The sequence below is a fragment of the Manacus vitellinus genome, unplaced genomic scaffold, assembly GCF_001715985.3.
Source record: "Manacus vitellinus isolate BGI_N305 unplaced genomic scaffold, ASM171598v3 scaffold_38_pilon, whole genome shotgun sequence".
Classification (NCBI taxonomy): domain Eukaryota; kingdom Metazoa; phylum Chordata; class Aves; order Passeriformes; family Pipridae; genus Manacus; species Manacus vitellinus.
This window is the reverse complement of record NW_021940526.1, coordinates 4,115,120-4,131,687: the sequence shown is the minus strand read 5'-3', so window position 1 is coordinate 4,131,687 and position 16,568 is coordinate 4,115,120. Positions and strand designations below refer to the sequence as shown.

The following is a 16,568-nucleotide window of genomic DNA, read 5'->3' as shown; positions in this document are numbered from 1 at the left end:
CTCCTCGACAAGATCGCGGTTTTTACGCCCTCGAGTCGCTAAAGAAGCTTTTTCCATCTTGAAGTTTGTGCTTCAGGTAAGCAGTAACAGAACACAGCTAAACCAGGACAAGCAGGAATGTTCTTCTGCAGGAATATTCTGTCCTAGACTAGGATAAGCAGGAATATTGTCCTGCAGGAATAATCTATCCTAAACTAGGATAAGCAGAAATATTCTGCCCCGGGAATAGTCTATCCCAAATCAGTATAAGCAGGAATATTCTTCTGCAGGAACATTCTGCCCTAGGAATAGTCTATCCTAAATCAGGCTAAGCAGGAATGTTCTGCCTCTGCAGAGCCACATTAATGATTGATGGACCTATTTGTTGTAGTGGAATAAAATACTTTTTATGTAAAGAAAGAACATACTTTTTATGTAAAGAAATATGAGAAGATGAAATCACACCCAATTGTTGTTGTAGGTCTTGTGGAGAACTGGAAGTTTGTGATAGTGGGGAATGAAAGCTTTAATCAAAGTGAGTAAGTACCTAAACTAAGAGATCACTGCTGGATGTAACCACTGTGGGGTAGGGCATCATTTGCAATTTTAATCAGCCAATAAATAATTCATGCAGAGCATTAATACCTAAATCAACTGTCTAATTTATGTATTTTTATTTTAATTATTCTCTGTGTTCTACTTGGCAAGTCACAGGGAAGCATTTCAGCAACAGCAGGTCAACAACACGGTGGAAATTTCCTCAAAGGCTCCAGCTCCAATCAGTCCTGAACGAAGTGTGAGTGAGGCTCACGGAAGGAATAAACATAAAGAGGAATTGGGTTCTTTCAATATAGCAGTAATGGAGATGAAAGGGTTAATTCAAAATGCCAGGCTAAGAATTAGAAGTTGTAGAAGTGTAACTTGCATTATTATAGACAATACTTTTTGACTTCTCAGTCACAATTAATTTGGGGGGTAGGGGGAGGAAACCATGTGTACAGAGCACCCTTTGTAATACTCTGGCTCGTGAGATGGCATCAGGAGTCACTGCCAACTTCAGGAGACAGAACAGAGCAGGGAATGTGACAGTGCTCCCCAGTGCTGTCACTGCACAGATCCTCCTCCTCTCCAGCCCGGCATCATCAAGGGCAGTGACACCACTCCCTCAGGGAAAGCTTTTGGAGAAGCAGCTCTAACTCAGCATGTTACTGGACTGCACTTCAGGGCTGTTCTTAGAACACATCACAAGGGCCAATTAGTTGCTGTTAAACTTTTCAGAGGTGAGTGGGAGCACAGAGCATGGAAAAGCAAATGTAAAACATTGTTTTATAATTCTGCTAGAAATAAGGTAAAGACTTGGTGGGCTACTGTGTGTTTATTGATAAACAGCATTTCCTTTTCGAAAACAAACTGTTTTTAAGTTAACCTGATCAAAGTACACAAGTCTCAGTGGAGTTTAAGAAAATTCACACAGGCGCTTTTGGTGAGGAAACCGTATTCCAGGTTCCAGGGCAAGAGCCCTCGGGCACAGTCCCTCCTCTGCTCAGCTCAGCCTCGAGTGTTCACCTGCAAAGAGTTCACACAGTCAGGCATAAGAAATCACAGGATACATCACAATTACTTATTTGCTTAAACATCTTGGGGGTTGGTGGCTCTAATTCCTTGCTTTAAGGTGCAGTATGTATAAAGCCTTTTTGTCCTAACTGCTGTTACTAAAGGGCCAAATGGTCTTAAGTAGCACATAAACAGAGAATGCTACACAGTAATTGTATTTTGAAGCACAGCAAGTTAATGCCGTGAACTATCCTGGTGCTTGTGAAGGAAAGATGAACCAAAACACGAGGCCAACACTACTCACCACATCATCGATCTTGAGAATGCTGCGCACGGTCTCTGTCGCCAGAGTCAGCGCGCTCAGAGACACCAGCAGGGGCTGCACAACCAGCTCCTCCAGGATGTTGGAAATGCCACCCTGTGGGAACAAGGAGCCTTTACTTTGTGCAAGTCAGACTACACTTAGATTTAGCACAGGTTTTTTTAGCAGAATCCTGAGGACAGTCAATTCCTAGACTATCACAGGGCTTGTCCTCCTCTATTTTCAACAGGAGTGTTACAGAACACATCTCTCCCCAAACACTTGACATACCCTGTCAAAATTAGCCAAGAGAAAAGCTCAACAGTGACAACTGAAAAGAAGCTGGGCTGTGGTGCTACTCCTAACACATGAGCACCTTCCACTGCAGATCATACTGATGGATGAGTCTAAACGGATCTACTGTTGTAGCTGAAATGCTTTTGTAGAGACACAGGATCCTTCTTGTCCTGTGGGTAAGGTTTATATAATATCTCCTGTTACCAGTGCTCAGGGTGAGCTGTTTGTTGAGGGAAACTGTAGTTTCCCTCGATGCTAATTTTAGGGAGACTGTTATGAGACAAGAACTTGCCCTCTCACTAGTCCAGCCCTACGGCGAAGCATTTTCCAGGTGTCATAACTCCTTCTTACCTTCCTGACGTTAATGCCAGCTGTTTTCTCTCCTTGGGCATGTCTGTTCCTCAGCTCTGTCACTGTGGAAATAGGGTTGAGCCCTGCATTCTCAGCCAGGGTGGAGGGGATCACCTCCAGGGCATCCCCGTAGGCACGGACGCAGTAGGAGTCCATGCCCTTCAGGGTCCGGGCGTACTCGTTGAGCCGCAGCGCCAGCTCGATCTCTGGGGCTCCTCCTCCTGCAATCAGAGCTCTGGGGGCAGAAAGGAACACCAAACCTCATCACAGTCAGGCTTTGTGTGTTACTAACTCACCACATGAACCAAATGGTGTCGTTACCTTTTCTTAACTAAGCATCTTATGACACACAGGGCGTCGTGAATGGAGCGCTCGGCTTCCTCCAGGACGAGTTTGTTGGATCCACGGACCACGATGCTCACAGTTTTTCCAGGGTTTGTGCAGCCTGTAATCTAAAACATAAAACCAAATACTAAGACTTGGGGGGAGAAAAGGTTCTGGACAAAAAGACACTTCCATCAGTGTTTTCAAGTTCTGTAACAGCACTGATGTCTGGCCAAGCAAAACCATGGCACTGCCCAAGCTGGTGCTACTCAGAGCTTAGAAGCAGGTAGTTAAATGTAATAAATTCAGTAATAAAAGCCATTAAAGTTATCAACTGTTATTCAAATAGCTGGCAGATGTTAAGCTGTATTAACATTCTGTCCCTCACTCACCTTTATTAGTTTCCCAGAACCGTTCAGGTTGACCTCCTCTGCCAGCTCAGCAGAGCCCAGCATGTCAGGGGTGAACTGGTCAATGTGAGCCACAGGCTTAGTTCCAATTGTCTGAAAAAATAATGGGAAAAAAAAATTAATCCAGAGGCTGACTGCAGAGTCAGCAAGTACCCTGCATGTTGTTCTTCTGCTTATTACAGTAAAACAGAGTGTCAGGGCTGTGGCTTTTACATCCGTCCTGAATCCTTCTAAAAGTGTGGCTGCTCAACAGAATGGGAATGGTTTTTAGGGAAATGGATGTTTTTGCATTATAGTCAAAACATGAAGCTTGAGAAAGTGTCATAATAAACTGGCCCTGGCTGGGCAGTTAGTTTTGGGATAGATTTTAAACACTGCTACTAATTTATATAACCCACTTTACCTTACATATAAACTCAATGTCTTCTCTTTCAATGTCTTTGACCACCATGATCTTAACTTTGTTCAGAAAATGGAGGGCCAGGTCACTGAGAGCATCCCTGAGAACGAGAGGGAAGAAATCAGGCCACAGTGCTCAAATTCCTTCAGAGTACAAAGTAAGGATGTCATGAAACTCAAAATAGAGACAATGAGAGTGCTTTCTAAAGGTACAGTCACTGTTACTCTGCCAAGTGTGACTGTTACTATTTGGCTTAATTTTTCCAGGTTTTCCAAACAATTCAAATTGTTCCCTGAAACACAGACAGAAAGCCACCAATTTGGTATTAACATACCTAAGAATAGACTTCTGAATTAGCAGGACATTGCACCCAGCCTTCTTTATCTGCTTCACCAAATTCAGAATATAGGCTCGCTCTTCACGCAGGACTCTGTCCATTTGAGCATAATCAGAAACAACTATCTGGTTGTCCATCTATTTAAGAATAGAAAATAAAAGAGAAAAGCAACTATGAGCACCTGCTGACTTAAAAAGCAAGTGTCCAATCATTCCATGTTCTTTAATTTAGCACCCTGTGATTCAAAGCCAACAAGCACAACAGTAAAATACATCTTATTAGAAATGGTTCAGTATTTCTTATAATTTTAAACAATTTTGGGTTTTCATACCAACTGTAAGTTTTTTTAAGACCCAGTAGACCTTCCCTCTAGCTGTGGCACAGAGCTGACATCACAGCATCTTAAAAAACCACGTGTCACCATCACATTTGCATCTCCCAAGTAAGTCCCAGAGCACGAGGTTTCTCTCTAGCCCCAGTCTGACTTACATCTGTCTTTGGAGCTGACAAGCAGAACTGGATGAGGCCAATTTTGGCTTTTTCCACTCTGGTCACGCCGGTATTTGCCACTTTCTGAGTCAGGACCAGTCCTTCAACCAGTTCACAATCATCGATTGTGCCTCTGGAAACAAACACAAGCCATGACTGGAGCTCTGGGAAGCTGATTTCACAGGGATAAAATTTATCCAATTACAAGTTGTTTCTTACCCCAACTTCTTAACAATTTTAATATCTCTGAGGTCCACGCTGTTGGCTGTAGTTGGGTCAATCACCTTCATCACGGCGTCCACGCTCATTGGAGAAAGCAAACTGGAATACTGACACACAACCTAAGGGATTTGATAATGAAGAGAGATTTAACACTGAGAAACAGCAATTTCCAAACAATGTTGTCACTGCACTTCAGTGTTTGACTCTGGAATTCTGAATCAAAGCTTGTTTTCCCTCCCTGCCCACTCAGTGTCTCAACAAGGCATTTTCCTGACGGCTGCTCCAAGGACCTGGAAATCCCAAAGACAACTGGATTTCTCTTTCTTAGAAAGGCTCTTAAAGTGAGACTTCTGAGCCTGGATTTACGATGTTCAGGGTACTGTTAGTAAGGGAAGAGCAGCACAGTGGGAAAAGCTGGAAGGCCTGGCTTGGCTGGAGGTTCCCAGCCCAGGAGCTGCCGTACCTTTGAGTTCAGCGAAGTCGTTGCACTGTTGAGCAAAGTCTCCCTGTCACTGAGCTCCACTGGCTGGGCCATGTTGGTCAGCACCTCAATACCCTTATCCAAAGCTTTCTGGAATGACTCCGAAATGATGGTGGGGTGAATTCCTGTGCATAAAGAAAGAAAGGCTGTCGGGCAGTTCATGCTTTCAAACCAATGGTTCTTTCTTTTTTTTCTTCTTTTTTCCATTTAAAAATTCAAAAGACTCAGATCAGAATAAATGGAAGAAGATTCAGCAATATGTTCTTCACAGGTGCATGACCTCCCTTATTACTTTCCACCATTAAAACAGAAGGTAAAAGCTGTAACATTCCAAATAATTTGTCCTCACGGACAATTCCTGCCATGCCTGACATCCCACAAACACCTTCCCCAAGTTCCCTTTGCCCTTGGCAATCTCAAAACTGCTGCTGTTCAAGTGATGCCTGTGAGGAGCCTGACAGGGATTTTATTTCAGATTTTATAGTCAGATTTTCTCACAGTTCAGTAGGAAGCTCCTCAATTTCCCTGGAGTGGGATGCACCCTTTATCTTTTCAACTGAGAACAGCTACTTTAAGTCTTTGTCAGACACAAGTTGACAGAAGACTTTACTACTTGCATATTAAATATATATATAAATATATATATGAATATATACATGAATATATATATATATATATATGAATATATATTTACCTTTTTGAAGGAGTCTGGAACAGGCATCCAAAAGAGCTCCAGCAATGACAACAACAGATGTTGTGCCATCACCAGCTTCAATATCTTGTGCTTTGGACAGCTCTACCAACTAAAGGAGAAATTATGACAGAAGTTAATTTATATATATATATATATAATATATATATATTCCTGCTTACTTGCAAACACAATAATAAAAAATGAGATATTCAGGAACACAGCAATACTGAAATTAACTTTGATATTAGCTTGAATCATGTCTCTTTTTAATTTGAAGTTAATTTGAAGTGTGCACCTTCTGCAATTTCCATCCCACACTTGTACCCCCTGTTTGGCTGAAATAAAACTGTGGTCAAATAAATCACTTAGAGAAGCAAAGTTTTTTGCTATCCAACAGGTTCATCTTTTCCTTCCCTGGAGGAGGGTCACAGGAAGCTCATTTCCACCTCCAACCACAATCAGATCCAAGAGAAATACAGTGAACATCCCAAAGGACCAGGGTGCTGCATCCTCAGACCACCTGAACACAACTCATTCCCTTTTCTCATTCCCTTCTGTCCCTGGGATTTGGGACAGGACTTTTCTTTCTTAGATGAAGGTTTGGGTTGGGTTTTTAATGTCTTAAAACACGCCCAGAGGGATTATGCCCAAGGGACACTGGGTAAGAAATAAGGACTCGTAACTCCCCAGCACATCTTACAAGCAAAATAAATGTTCCCTGAGCACAGTGCACAAAGATTCCTCTCTGTCACCAGCGGGTAATGCTCCTCAAATCCATGTTTTCTCATCCCAGAAACTGAGCTGTGGCACAAATCATTGTCCCAGCCGTGGCAAAGGAACCACTCACCATTTTGGCTGCGGGGTGCAGGACCTGCATCTGCTTCAGGATAGTGGCCCCATCGTTAGTGATTGTCACATCTCCTTTAGCATCCTGGATCTGGGAAGGAAGGGGAGAGGCACAGCTCTGATCAGCAGACCTTTAATTTGAGACTCAACACCAAGTGTTCTCCCTGACAGCTTCATTTCCCAAACCCAGATGTGCATTTAGTTCCTTCTTTCCCTTAAATAACTGAAACCTGGGAAAAACTTAAGGCAAAAAGTGGCATACTATATAGGACATGTTGGATTTATGATATCTTCACTAAGCTTAATGTTTTTAAAATGGGAAAAAATTTCGGAAAAAATTAAGAGCATACCATTTTATCCATTCCCTTTGGTCCAAGACTTGTTCTAATCGCATCGGCAACAGCTGGGAAGAGAAGAAAACGTTTGCGAGCTCATCTAAAGAACTACAAACACTCCAGCACTTAAATGTGCCTTCTAAATATAAACTACTAAGCAGTTTCCAGATATACTAAATGATTTCAAATAATGGAATGACTGAGTTACGCAGATCTTTCTTTTAAACAATTAATATCTGATGGTCTGATCGCAGCCATTTTAAACCTGAGAGATAACAAAGAAACGTGATGCACCCCGTAATCGCTCGGGGAATCGTGTCAGTGCCGGGTATCGCATCCCCCCTCCACCTCCAGCCACTAAAACCACGGAATTCCAGCTCCCAGGGATAGGGCCACGCGGTTCTCCACCCCCCCACACACACCTTTGCCGGCCGCGATGTTGCTGAAGCGGATCTGGGCGGGCTTGTCGCGGTCCTGGTAGGCGCCCTTGGCCCTGTTGGCGGCCCCGGCGGGGGCCCTGCCGGGCGCGCTCTCGGGCATGGCCGGGATGTGGGGATAAGCCGGGAACCAGCGCGGACGCGGCCCGCCGGGACGGGCCACACCGGGATCGCTCCAGAACGGGCGGCCTTCCGCGCTGCCGCCGCCCTGAGGGTGCCCGTCGCGCGCCTGCGCGCTGCCCGCGCCCGGCAGGAAACTTCCTCCCTCCTCCTGCCGGCGGCGAACGCCGCGGACGCCTATGGAGGAGCCGGGCGCGCGCGCGCGCGCGGGGAGGGGAGAAGGGGGGTCCTTCGGAGGGTTTTTCCCGCCCTGGCGGGGGCGGGGCCGGCGCGCGCCGCGCTGAGGGGGCGCCGCCGCTGGGGGGCGCCAGGGAGCGCGTCCATCGGGATCGTCCTGAGGGGACGCGGGGAATGGAGGGAGGGATGGGACAGAACAGGACAGGACGGGGCTCTGGAGCCCCAGGGATCCCGCCATCATCGAACCGGGGCACTGAGGGACGAATGGTGTGGGATGGAGGCCCGGGGGATCTCGCCGTCGTCCCCTTAGGGAGCCGGGGAAGGCGGGATGGACGGTGTGGGATGAGTCCTACAGCCCGGTCATCCCCTCAGGGAGCCGGGACACTGAGGGGTGGATGGTGTGGGCTGGGGCTCTACAGCCCGGGGAAGTTCACTGTGTTACAAGAAAATATACGCTGTTTCTGTTCTTTTCCTGTAGCTCAAGCCAGTCTCGCTTCACTCGCGACAAAGCTGCTGCTTAAACCCCTTTTTGGCAACGGGTTCTGCGAAAGATAAAACGAAACCAGGTGCTCAAAACCTACCCAGAACAGGTGGGCTGGCACAGCAGGTCCCGGAGTTAGGAGGGAAAAGCTGCAAGATGCCGCAGGGAGACAAATAAAAGGGAATGGCTGGGGCTGCCTGGCCCTGGGTCAGAACAGGACGGGCATAGAGCTACACCCACATTCCTGGGTTTATGTGGCACCAATATTAAGGGTTTTGTAACAGTTATACCTCTTCGGATGATCTTGCCTCAACTACAGTATTGCCATAAGAGACACAAACATGACGTGGTTTAGATGCAAAGCACACACTTGAAACCACACAGCGAATTCATTTTGTTCAAAGTAAGACAGCAGTTCAAAAAAGAGCTCTGACTGAAAGAAAAGTGTCCGTGTAATACCTAAACACTATAATTTTTATGGCATATCTCTGACTGAGTATGAAAAGTCAGGGTTTAAAGTGCTCCTGTGTAGGGACAATTATCCAAGAAATGTGTCCCTGCGCCAGCAAGGTGCTGCTAATGTCAGATGTTGGATGAAGGATGGGAGCTCTTGAGGTTGTTTTCCCTTTCTAAGTGTATCAGGAGCTCATTGCAAGTGAAACACACCCTTATGGTGAGCAATTTTCTTGTGCCAGCAGCAGCTTTGTACCGTGAGACGTCAAAATAAAGCATTGGTACAGTTGTCAGAACAAAAAAAAAAAGAATAGAGGGGAAAAAAAAGATTCCACAGTCACGTGATTTCATCACCTCTCATTTTTAGCAGTTGCTTTTGATTTTTATTTTTCTGGGTTTATGCACCGCTGAAACACGGGTGACTGAGAGGAGGTTTTGGAAGTGAATGGTGTGTGCCTTTGAATATTCAATTTTTAACAGGCAGGGAAGAAAACAGTTGTAAGTGTAAAGGTAGAGAGAGGTCCATCCTCACATGGGGGAAAGGTTTCCTAGTAATAGTCTTGATTTATATCACCTGCATATAAATCTGGATTTTTGTCACCTCCAAAACCATCAGAAACACATCCTAAATGGCTGAAATCGCTGGGAACTCTGACCCTGCTCTTTAATTCCACCAAGCACTGATGGCAACAGCACCAAATCCTGCATATTTAACAGTAATGCAACGTTATAGCTGGAATCAGCAGAGAGCCAAAGACCTGACAGGAAAACACAGCCAGGTTTGTGTTGTTCCCAGCAGTTGTCACGTGCTGCTCAGTGTTGTCTGAGGGTCAGGGGCGAGTATTTCCTGGGATTTCAAAGGAAATGCAGGTTAGATCTGATTCTGTCACAGCCACCCTGTTACACAGCTCTGTGCTTGGCTAAACCAGCCCCTCTGGTGCTGGGAATCATTTGGGGTCAAGGTTTGTTCCGTTGCTGGGTGGAGCCTGGGTTTTGAGTTGGTCTGTAGGGAGCTGCTGAGCTAAGTTTAGGGCTGCTGTGGTTAGTGGCTCCCTTCTTCCTGACAATTTTGGTCTGGCAGGGTTCCTTCCCTGGAGCTGGGCTTCAGGCAGAGGGAGGGTTTCATCAGCCAGCAGGTTTGTGCTGGATTTAAGATGACTTTTCTGGCTCATTTAATGGGTTTTGTCACCCACTGTCAGTCCATCTGCCTCACTCTGTGTCCAACAGAAACCCCCTGCTGTGGTTTCATTTGATCTCGGGTCCTTGCAGGTGTGAAGGTGGCATTGGCTGGAGGCTGATCCAGAGCAGGCTCTGGGTTTTGTCTCTTGGTGCCACAAACAAGTCATAAAAATAGCTTGTTGCCTGCTACCTGTAATTTAGACGAGCAGACACGAGGAGCTATCAAGCTGTTGAGTTTTGTTTAGGGCTCTGGCTACTTCTTGTTTTTTTGCTCCATTCTGTGTGAAATAGAGATTATTTTTCTTTTTACTTGCATGTATTTAGGGGCAGCCTTATGGTTATCCTTCTTCCTGCAGTGTCCCGTTGCCCCATGTCCTTCAAATAGGACTTGGACCTGATTTTGACTAAATGTGGAAGAAACTCTGCCTGCTCTGGCTTTGTGTGAACAGGCAGCTGCACAGAGGAGAGGTTTTTAGTGAAAGGCACACTGAGGGCAGAGCTCAGTCCTCTGGGATATTTGTTGCTGCCACGATGTCCCTGTGGCTTTCCAAGTTTTATTTTACTCAGGCAGAGGCAACAAACCACTACCAGTGGTGGTGATGACAGCAGAAGGAATGACTGCCAAAAAGAGGGTGACATCATTTCACCTCATGGCCTTAGATAAGATATTAACTACCATTCCTTAATCATGCTCTGATAAGAGCAAGTGCCTTCCAAACATTTAATAAGCATAATACTTGTGCCTTCCCAGCACAAAATATTTAACACAGCAAGGATACTTTGGTTTTTTCAAAGAAGAAGAAAGTCTCAGCCTAGTGCTGAGTGTGTGATATTTTTTTCCCCTCTTCTCTGTGGAGCTTCATTCCAGAAGTTATGGCTGCTGAGCCCTGCAGGAGCTGCCAGTCCTGCACAGCAGGGATAGCTGCATCACTGCTTCCACCTCCTGGAAGAGACAGTGAACGAGGGATTCTGGGTTTTATGGGTTTTCTTGGCATTCTTTTACTCGATTTCTTCTGATTTTTCCTTCCTTGCTCTTAAGAAAAAAAAGTACATTTTTTTCCTTATCAGTGGCAAGTTGGCAGAGAAATTCCTGGTCCTAAGGCTACAAAAAGAATTAGAGGCAGGGACAGAGAAGCTGCTGAGTAACAGTTTGTGGGACTGGGACTGCTGCTGCTGATAATTTCCAGCACTTCTGCCCTCTCTCCCTTCCCGTGTGAGTAGGGAAGGACACGCAGGTGCACAGAGGAGAGCACACGAGTAGTGTAAATGAGCCTTGCTCTGTAGGGTGGAGTGCTGTGGTGAAAGGATGAGTATTTCCCTGTGGGAGAGTACCTGGGGAGATGATTCCACCCTCTCCCTCTAGATGCCAGCAGAACATTAGCCTTGCTGTAAGGGATTGCCTCCTGAACGTATTTCAGGATGTTATTATTGTTATTTGTTGTGCTGCTTGATTACTCTTCAGAGAGGTTGGGATTACCTTTGTAATATATTGTCCTGCTGCAGAACAAACTGCATCCTTTGCAGAGCAGAGAGAAGAAAAAGCACCAGGAGTTTAAACATGTTCTTTTATGAATATCTCTGTCTGCAAACACAAAACATGTTCTCACCTGTGATAAATATTTCTGTATTTCACAGGTAAAGAGGAAATCAGAGGCTTCTTGGCAAGCAAGATCCTGAGCCCTTGGAGCAATCCTGAGTGTGGTGGTTTGGCTTGTGCATCCTTCCATGAAAGGCTGATGGAGCTGGGAGCACCGTGAGCTTCCTGCCTTGGACTGCATCATCTCCCAGCTGGCCCTTTTAATGCCTGTCACCCCTCTGGCCTGGGACAGCTCTCCAAAGCAGGCTCCCTTCTGTCCCTGAGGAGGATCAGGATCAGGCTGAAGCACTTGGTGCTGCTGTTCTGCACTTTCCCACCCACCTGCTCACAGGGCTCTCAGGGACTGCTGCTCTGAATGACTTTTCGGCATCAGCACTGAAAACAGGGTGGTCCCTCTCTGTTCCCTCACTGCCAGCAAGGGGTCTGGCCCTTGGAGAGCTCCTTTTCTTCCCTGTGTGGAGGCCTTTTCAGGGATCAGCTCCTTTTCCCAGTGTTTCTGCTGGGAGACTCCATGAATCTCAGTGACTGTTTTCCATGTGCTGTTAGAGACCAGAGCAGTGCTCACTTCTGCCCTGACACCCTGGGGATCCCCATGGACACCATTGGCTGTTGTGGACTTGCTTTGCTTGGACTTGGTTCTTTGGAAAGAAGAAAAACACTGACAACTGAATGGAGAAGGATCTTGATGAGACTTTCTTCTTAGGAAGAAAAGCCAGAAAAAACCCTACACAGGCTGTCCAAAGAATGCATTGAAACGCTCCCTGCGCTTCCAAGTGATCTTCCCCTCACACAGACACAGGACTAGTGGAGCTGCAGAACAGTAAGTGGAATATTAATTATATTTTTTAATGGGTTGGCTTTTTATACTGCTTTTGTTTGAGAGGTGTGGGTTACCCCAGTCGTGCTGGCAAAGGTCGATGTGTTTGAAGCTGGAGGTACAAACAGTTTGCTGTTGGGTGCGAGGGGGAAGAGGGGGAGGAACAACCGGGCGGAGCAAAGCTGGGAGTTTCCTAGTTTGTGTTTGTGTGTGTGGGTGGGAAAGTTTCTGTTCGGCCCCTTGCTTGTTCTCACTGCTCCAGTCCCCAACAGAGCTGTGAGAGTTCACTCCACTGCTAGGAGTATTGGAAATGCTGGAAATATCCAAACTGGTTATGAGTCGTGTTTACAAGGACAGCTCTGGGGTTTGAGGTTGGGAGGGGGGATGACATTTTTTTTTCTGCAGTTGTGCTTGGATTTTGTAGAAACCAGAAAATGGGCTTCAAGATAACTTTGCCCTATTGATTAAAATATTGCTGTTGTATTTTTATTTCTAAACCAGTAGATGCAGCTACAGTAAGATGCCTAGAGGGGATGATGTGGTGATTGAGTTTTTCTAGAAGTTTACATCCTTTTTAAGAACTAGCAATAGCAGTGCTTCCAAAGAAAGGTTTATACTTGAATACTTACTTTGAAAATGTTGTGACTTACTCAAATGAGAGTTGCTCTTTTGAATAATAGTTATTTTGCCTGTTCTTGAGCTGCAGCAGCTCTTTACAGGACACAGGAGTTCTGGGTGGGAATACAGGAAGGATTCTTTTTATCCAAGCTGGAATTTTTCAAGTACAGCAGAACAAAGCCATAAGCTTTTGTAACTTAAAAATTATTTCAGAGTGTCTATGTAATTTAACCAAGTAAGACTTCTTGTAGCTTAGCACAAATATCAGGAAAAAGTGAAGAGAAATCAGTTGTGACAAACCCAAATCTCACAATGGGAAAGGTTCAAGGGACTGAAGTTGGTGTGAGGTTGCACTTCCAGGTGGTGTCAGGTTGGAGTGTGCCCTGGTCACTGATCCTCAGGGAAGTCAAATTCTGGTGCTTTGTGGCTTTCTGGCTCAGTGATTACGAGCTGCAGTGTGGTAAAGGGTAATTAGATGTGTCCTCTCAAATTTCATTTTAAACAATGTCCTCTTGCTCTGGACTAACTCTCAGTTAAGTTGAAACAATCTTTATTTTCAGTTGCAGTGTCTATTTTTTTTGTCCTCCCCCAGGGTTAATCTTCAGGACAATATAAATTGCTATTCACAAATCTCTTATTTTGCTCCACTTTGTTTCTGTTTCTGGTAAACCCAAATACCCCAGCCAAGGTCTCTGTGTTGTACAAACACAAGGGAATATATGATCTCTGCCCCAGTTTGGGAAAATGAGTCTTTGACTCATTTGCTCACTTCAGATGAAATAATGACTATCATCTGTGCCTGCTCATTAATCCTTCCAGGAAATGCAAGGAAAATCAGCCCAGAAATAAATATGAAAACACCAGTCCAAACAAAGACAAGTCTGAACTACCAGAGTGTGAAAATAAAAGAGATTTTCAAAGTGAAAGGTGACTCCATCCTTCTCCATTTGCATTTCCCTTCTATTGTGAGTTTGAGTCACGGGGCTCAGCCAAGCTCAGGAGACACACACAGCAGGAATCCGTGTCTGTCCAGGGACAGTGTCACTGCCAGTGCCACAAACTCCCATGAAAGGGCTGCAAGCCTGCAGTGGTGAGGATGGCAGAGCCACCTTCTGCACAGGCAAAATGAAAGCTCCTAGGACATGGGAGAACACAAATTTACCATCATAAAAACCATTTCTTTACTAAATGCTGAAAGTTTCTTCCAAAACAACAAAAGGAGTTAATTTCTCAGGCTAAACGTTATAGGTGGTAAAGACAACACCAAGATCCAAGTCTTTAACAAAGAACCAGAACTCAGCTCTGTAGCTTTTATTTCTGTTAATACTGAAAGCATTAAAAAAGAACAGAACAGAGAGTCTCTTGCACTGCACAGCAGGTCTGGGGGGACTTTACACAGTGTCTGTACAGCAGCAGGTTTATGTTCCCATAAACCTCTGGGGAAGTATCTGACTGGGACAAATGCCTCCCCTTCCACAAACATCTCTCTGAATTTTAACAGCAAGCTCAAAGCTGGGATTGTCAGCATCTCTTACTATCGCTGTAGCAGAAAGTAGCACCCAAAAATTAATCTGGAGGATGTCTGCAGAACTCTCTGCTGCCAGGGGATGGGATTTCGGTTTTTCAAGTCTCAGCAACACACACATTAAATTGTTTCATTACTCATCTTTTTGCCTCTGTGAGGTAAATCAGCTGCTAAATCTGGGGGTGGGATGGATTACTGGGATGGAACAACCATCTCTACTTAAAATCCATTGGGAAACAAATGTTACCGTGCTCCCCTTACCACTTCTTGGGTCAGTGCTGTACTGCAAACCCCCACTGCCTGGGAACTGCTTGTGGAAGCACTTGGGAGACTCCAACATCACACAAAGACAAGACAAAACAATGATCCCTGCCCGAAGGATCCTGCACAGTCCTTTTTACATTTAATCTTTGTTTCTTTTTCCTGAACTGAAGTGAGGCCGAGCAGCTGCAGCCTCTGGAGTTGCTTAATGGAGTTAGAGCTGCACAGCACCTTGTCACCGAGCCCACTCACTCCTTCCAGTAACACTCCCTTTTTGGATAATGCCTTTAAAAAGTTGAACCCCCAGCTTCCCTCTGTGAATAAAAGCAGAGTGTGTCACGCTCAGCTAGATCCACCTTGGATCATGGCTCTCAGCTGATTGTGTCCATGAGACACTGGAGGCAGACAGCTGGCCAGGGAGCCTCTCACTGTGTGAAATTCATGCCACTCTATTTGTAGGTGATTATAAAAACAGCTTTTCAAGGTTAGTGTCCAGCTTTGCTGCTGCTTAACACATGAACCACAGTCCAGAGGCTTTTATCTGGTCGATACCTTCATTATTAGTTTTTCTTTCTGGTGGTTTGCTCTCCCTTAGAAACAGGAGGGTTATGAAATCTGGTTGTTCATAGTTTTGCTGAAAGATGCTTTGAGAGTCTCCCAAAAACGTACCAAGGTGATGGAAACAGTGAGCTCTGAATGTGCAAAACAGTAACCCAGAGCTAATTACTGGTTTGTATTTTTAGTGGATAATCGAAGGCCGGGTTCTTGTAGGAGACCAAGTGTGTACCATACTGCTCACTGTGAGGCTTCTTACATGCCTTACACAGACATGCAGACAAAACAATCGTGGTAATGAGAAAGAATCCACTTGCTGCAGACAGAGCAACAAAGACAGACTTGTAGCTGGGTTTTGTTTTAAATCTGGTGCACGAATTACCTGGAATTTCCTGACCTGTTATCTGGCTTGACCCGGCTTTGTTCGAAGCTGTCACGCAAATGTTGTAAGTGGTGTATGGTGACAGATTATACAGAGTGTACTGCCTGGCTGTGGGATAAATATTATCCATGACAAACTGCCTGTCCTCGTTGCCTTGGGCAAGGAGCAGCAGCTCATAGGTGTGAACAACCGAATTTGGGGCGCACCAGTGAATCAGGGCAGAGCTGTCTGTAACTTCGGTCACCTCGCTGAGCCTCGGCGGGTCTGGAACCTCATCCTCCGTCGACATGCCCGGGCATAAACACTGGGACACGCTCTGGAGTTCACTGCACGGCTTCTGGAGGTGCCTGCAGGGGTTGTAGTCACAGGAGATGTGTCCCACTTGCACTGGGGTTTCCTTCGGCTGTTCATCGTAGTCGTAGTAGTCGACATAGTGTGCCGGTGGTCTGGTGGGAGCGGGCTTTGAGCTCAGCTGTGGGGGGCTCGGCTGTGGGGTACCCTGGGGGGTGCCCTCCCCACCAAGGCTGGCAAACGAGTGACCAGAATGGTCAGTGGTGTTGGGGGTTCCTGTTCCTCCAGCAGAATAACGACTGGTGGTCTGGCTGGACGGACCTTCCTGGGGAGACGTGTTGGTTGTTCTGAGCTCTCCCTTGGGCTGCTCTGTTCCTGTTTGACTCGTGGAGCCAAACTGAGCAAAGAGCTCTTTGAGGAAAACCGGGAAGGAAGTTACGGACGTGAAGGAAGGGGGATTGCTTGTGGATTCAGGAACTGCCTCCTCCTGGTGGGAGGAACTGTTGGCCTTTGTGAGCATCAGCTCTGGCTCCGTTGGGTGCAGAGCCGTGCTCATTGCATCCCTCTGGATCAGGGAGCTGGTAGAAGTGTCTCTGGTCAGCATTGGACTGGCTGTTGTGCTCATTGCTTCCCTCTGGATCAGGGAGCTGGTAGA

General features: G+C 45.9%; 2 protein-coding genes across 2 annotated transcripts in view; both read right to left on the bottom strand.

Annotated features, from left to right (window-relative positions):
* Window positions 1-1,335: 1,335 nt before the first annotated feature.
* On the bottom strand, window positions 1,336-7,647 carry CCT4 (chaperonin containing TCP1 subunit 4). Its single transcript, XM_029961666.1, has 14 exons — window positions 7,443-7,647; window positions 7,036-7,088; window positions 6,687-6,776; window positions 5,840-5,948; window positions 5,128-5,270; window positions 4,662-4,783; window positions 4,443-4,575; window positions 3,951-4,090; window positions 3,620-3,716; window positions 3,199-3,309; window positions 2,804-2,934; window positions 2,483-2,717; window positions 1,838-1,951; window positions 1,336-1,545 (listed from the first exon to the last, which is right to left on the bottom strand). Exons 1-14 carry the CDS (start codon window positions 7,558-7,560, stop codon window positions 1,528-1,530), a joined length of 1,614 nt encoding a protein of 537 aa, XP_029817526.1. The 5' UTR covers window positions 7,561-7,647; the 3' UTR covers window positions 1,336-1,527.
* A 6,697-nt stretch (window positions 7,648-14,344) lies between these two features.
* LRRN4 (leucine rich repeat neuronal 4) overlaps window positions 14,345-16,568 on the bottom strand; it is an 8,248-nt gene continuing 6,024 nt past the window's right edge. Inside the window, exon 6 of the mRNA XM_029961668.1 lies at window positions 14,345-16,525. Within this exon, the coding sequence (XP_029817528.1) occupies window positions 15,405-16,525 (1,121 nt within the window). The 3' untranslated portion in view covers window positions 14,345-15,404. The remainder of the gene's footprint in view (window positions 16,526-16,568) is intronic.

Coding starts and splice junctions, on each gene's coding strand:
- CCT4 (XM_029961666.1), bottom strand. CDS start 7,560: ATGCCCGAGAGCGCGCCCGGCAGGGCCCCCGCCGGGGCCGCCAACAGG. Junction 7,089..7,442: donor CAACATCGCGGCCGGCAAAG/GTGTGTGTGGGG, acceptor TTCTCTTCCCAG/CTGTTGCCGATGCGATTAGA. Junction 1,952..2,482: donor CTGGCATTAACGTCAGGAAG/GTAAGAAGGAGT, acceptor TTGTTCCCACAG/GGTGGCATTTCCAACATCCT.